The sequence below is a fragment of the Lycium barbarum genome, chromosome 2, assembly GCF_019175385.1.
Source record: "Lycium barbarum isolate Lr01 chromosome 2, ASM1917538v2, whole genome shotgun sequence".
NCBI classification, from domain to species: domain Eukaryota; kingdom Viridiplantae; phylum Streptophyta; class Magnoliopsida; order Solanales; family Solanaceae; genus Lycium; species Lycium barbarum.
In genome coordinates this window covers 59644757-59649225 of record NC_083338.1, presented here as the reverse complement: position 1 = coordinate 59649225, position 4469 = coordinate 59644757, and the positions used below count along the sequence as shown (strand labels likewise).

The window sequence follows — 4469 nt, the reverse complement described above, 5'->3', positions numbered from 1 at the left end:
TAATTCTTATCCGATACGCGACATATCCCTTGCGTACCTTGTCAACTTTCTTCCCTTATGTCAAAAGTCTTTGAATCTCGATTAGGATCATTAAATGCTATTTCTTACTCATCGAAACATCGTATACGTCGTGCTCTTCGCTAGCCTATTTACTGTACACTGAGGGGAAATTTTCTATGGTGTAACAACAAGATGTTGTGATAGATTTCTAAGGTAACCAAGATGAACCTTGACTCTTATTGAGATCAACATTTCAATATTCAGATGAATCAATACAAGGTTGGAACCACATTTATTTATTAATAGCAAGCAGTGGAAGGATCTAAGATTCCTAGAATCGATAAGAGTTTACCCGCCTATGTCAGACCAGGTACTCTGGGAAGTACCATCTCAGAAGAACGCAGTGAAATGTACAAGCTTGGTCTTTTGAGCCTTACAGATTATACGCAAGCGAGTGACTTAACGCCCTTTTCAGACCTAGAGTCAGGGCCTCAGGATTTATATGTCAAACCAGGAATTCTTTCAGAATTGTACCCGTTAATGATAGTCAGATTACAGGGCAGCTATGTACAATTATTGTATGAGAAAAGTCCAGCGTTGTACTTGATTGCTAACCCCAAGGATTGAGATTAAGAACTAGGAAGTAAAGTTGAAGTCCTCTAAAGAAGTCAAAGAGTGATGCATAGGCTGAAGATCTCAGAGTATGGATGGAAACGGTAGGACCATGTAAAGTTATTGACGAGAAAATTTCATATGATTCGTAGAGTCTGCGAATAGCCTAGAAGTTGCCGAGAGGCATGAAACACTCCAAGGGTTGTAAGGTCTCTAATAAATCATTGAGGGACATAGGTGAGTTATCCGCTTGAGCACAAATTGCCTTATTTGGAAAATTCTAGCTCTCACATGTTTGTTGAAAGCTCGTGCCATTCTTTGTTGGTACCGCTGACCGTGGCAAACGGCAATCATCCTTTTTTCATCTATCAAAACTAGTTGTTCATATCTCTTGCGGATTACTTCCGCGTCGTCTAATTCAGCTTCTTGTATGATTTGAAGTGAAGGGATTTCTACTTCGGCCGGTATCACCGCCTCAATGCCGTAGACCAACAGATATGGGGTGGCTCTGGTTGAAGTTCTAGCGGTTGTGCGATATCCCTGTATTGCATACGGCAATTCTTCTTGATGTTTTTGTTGGTAGCTTCTACAGCTCTTTTCATTTGTGGCCAGTATGCACTCAAATTTTTGTGAGTGATTCGGAATTGCGCACACATTTCTTTCATCAAGTGGTTGTTCGAATTATCCCCACTTTCTATTATGATCGATTCTCGGATGCCGAATCGACATAGAATGTTGTTGCACACAAAATCCGCTACTACTGTCTTTGTTGCTGATGCATAAGATGCCGCTTCCACCCACTTGGTGAAGTAGTCTATGGCGACCAAAACAAAACGGTGCTTGTTTGACGCAGCTGGCTCAATCGGTCCTATGACATCTATGCCGCAAGCGGAGAATGGCCAAGGCAATGTCATAGCATTCAGTTTTGTTGGAAGGACCTTTATCAAGTCTCCATGAATTTGACACTTATGGCATTTCTGGACGAATTTGCTACAATTGTGCACCATGGTCATCCAGTAATAACCGGTTCTTAAGATTTTCTTCACTAACACGAACCCATTCATGTGAGGCCCGCAGGTTCCAGCATGCACTTCTTCAATCAATCTTGTGGCTTCGACGGAATCAACACATCTAAGCAATCCCAGATCTAGGGTTCTTTTGTGCAGAACATTCTTATTGAGGAAGAAACCATTCGCTAACTTCCTGATATCTTCTTCTGATTGATGGTGATTCCTTCAGGACACTCTCCTTTCTCTAAGTACATTTTAATGTCAACGTACCAAGGTTTTCCATCAATCTCTGCTTCTATAAAAGCACAGTGAGCTGGTTGATCTCTGATTTCACCTCTGACAGGATCAATGTATTTACTGTCAGGATGCTGAATCATGGATGCTATTATCGCCAATGCATCAGAAAACTCCTTCTAGTTTATTGGTATATGCTTAAACTTGACTTCTTGGAACTGATCTACCAGTCTTTGCACAAGTCCAACATATAGTATGATCTTCTCGTTTTTGGTGGCCCATTCTCCCTGAACTTGATGAACAACAAATCTGAGTCGCCAATTACCTCAATGTTTTGCACATCCATGTCAAGGGATAAAGAAAGACCTATGATGCAAGTTTCATATTCAAACATGTTGTTGGTGCAGCTGAAGTTTAACTTGGCGGCCACTGGATAATATTGGCCTGAGTCTGAAACCAAAACGGCTCTGATTCCTGATCCTTTAAAGTTGACCGCTCCATCAAAGTATACTTTCCAACCTAATTCATCTTCATTTTCTTCGCCCTCAATTGTCATCATTTCTTCATCCGGGAAGTAAGTCCACAAAGGTACGGGGTTGTCATCAACCAGGCTTCCTGCCAGTAGATCTACTAGTGCTTGCCCCTTAACTGCTTTCTGTGCGACGTATTGGATGTCGAACTCAGTCAATAGCATTTGCTATTTGGCCAGATCGGCATAGGTTGGCGAAATATGTACCTTAGGTGATCCATTCTTGAGATCAAATGAGTCATGTATGCAGCCATATAATGTTAATTTCTGAGACACCCAGGTCAAGGCACAGCACGCCTTTTCCACTAAGGAATATCTGCATTCACATTGTGTGGACTTCTTACCGATGTAATAGATAGCTCTCTCGTTCTTTCCTATTTCATCATTTTGCACCAATATGCACCCAAAAGCATTCTCTGATACTAACATATATAGCAGTATAGGGCTTCTCGGTCTTGGAATGGACAAAATGGGTGGTTTTGACAAGTATCTTTTGATTGTGTCGAAAGCTTTCTGACAATACTCTATCCATTTGGTTGGAGCATCCTTCTTGAGGAGTTTGAGAATTGGTCCTACGATTACTGTGGATTGGGCAATGAAGCACCCAATGTAATTCAACCTTCCTAGAAAACTCAAGACCTCTTTCTTTGTCGTGGGTGGTGGGAGTTCGTAAATTGTTTTAATCTCTGTGGGATCCAACTCAATAGAGTTTTTGGAACCATATGTACGTATCAAAATATATCAAAGACTAAATGGAATAATCAAACGTGCTATCATTTGAAAATCAAGACATTAGTCATATCAATTATCTCTCGAGTACCATTCGGAAACATATCAAATAGATCTTCGGACATCATAGATACGCATCAACACCATGTGAAATAGCTTATGGAAGTCAAGAATATTAGCCGTCCTAGAGGCTCTAAGAATAGGAATTTCTTTGAAATCATACATATACGTCATCTGCTCGTTTCGTAAGGATCATGCCAAAAGAAAGAAAGGGTAAGCCTTACATACCTGTCCCACGTCCTATTAGCTACGCTTATTCGTCCATGCTTGTTAGTCTACATTCAAGAAGATTTACATAATCATTAAACACATTGTCACACACTTGTCTTAGTCTTTCAAATAAACTCACTTATAATCTGCCGAAATTTCGGCAGCATTTCCCCTGTAAATAAACCATCCCCGATAATCTAAGTCGGCCAATTTATCAACAACAATCCGAGAATTCAACTCGGCCAAATTATCAACAATAATACCAACAATCATATCTCTAATTTCAACAATCAATCCAAAATATATTCTAACATGATTCAAGAACACTTCAAGCAATTCACATGATATTCAAAACAACTCAACGAACATACCACTTCACCCAAAGCCTTCCAAATTCAACAAGAACACTAACAACACATTTCCTTTCTTCCAAATTCATAAACTACACCAACAATCTACACCTTAGCAATATCATTCATACAAATGTAAGAAACCATACTAGTGTCTCATTAACTTCTTCAACAATCCCATAACGATTACAAATTCATTTCAATTCATCAAACCTTCATTTTCATCATGGAATCCACATCTATAAAAATCAAATTACTAAATAAAATCAATTCATCATATCTACACAATTACCACCCCTATTCGGCCACCACTTGCACACACATATTTCATGAATTTCATTCATTTCTCAATACTACAACATGCATAAATCATTCCTTACACAAGTAAAAGAAGATTGAACACATACCTTTCTCCACACATCTTCTTCCTCGGCTAGAGTCCACAACTCGCACAACGAATACTTTGCTTACTCCAACAATTACTCCATGTTAAAGAGGACCTTCCAATTAGTTGGAATACTAGAAGAAATAATTTTTCTTGGTCAACTCCATGGAACCAATTTTTGATAGCCATGGCCGAACATGGCTCCTTCTCTTTCTTTTTCTTCTTCTCCATACTTCTTGAATTTTCTAAGTATAATGATAATGATAAATATGACTAATAAATCATATATATATACACACAATTTATCCATGTGGGCCAAGGCCCACCTCAACTTGGACGGCCACATGGCC

At 39.3% G+C, this 4469-nt stretch overlaps 1 protein-coding gene across 1 annotated transcript; it reads right to left on the bottom strand.

Annotated features, from left to right (window-relative positions):
- Window positions 1-1079: 1079 nt before the first annotated feature.
- On the bottom strand, window positions 1080-1619 carry LOC132628614 (uncharacterized). The gene has a single exon (XM_060344381.1). It carries the CDS (start codon window positions 1617-1619, stop codon window positions 1080-1082), a length of 540 nt encoding a protein of 179 aa, XP_060200364.1.
- Between the last annotated feature and the right edge of the window lie 2850 nt (window positions 1620-4469).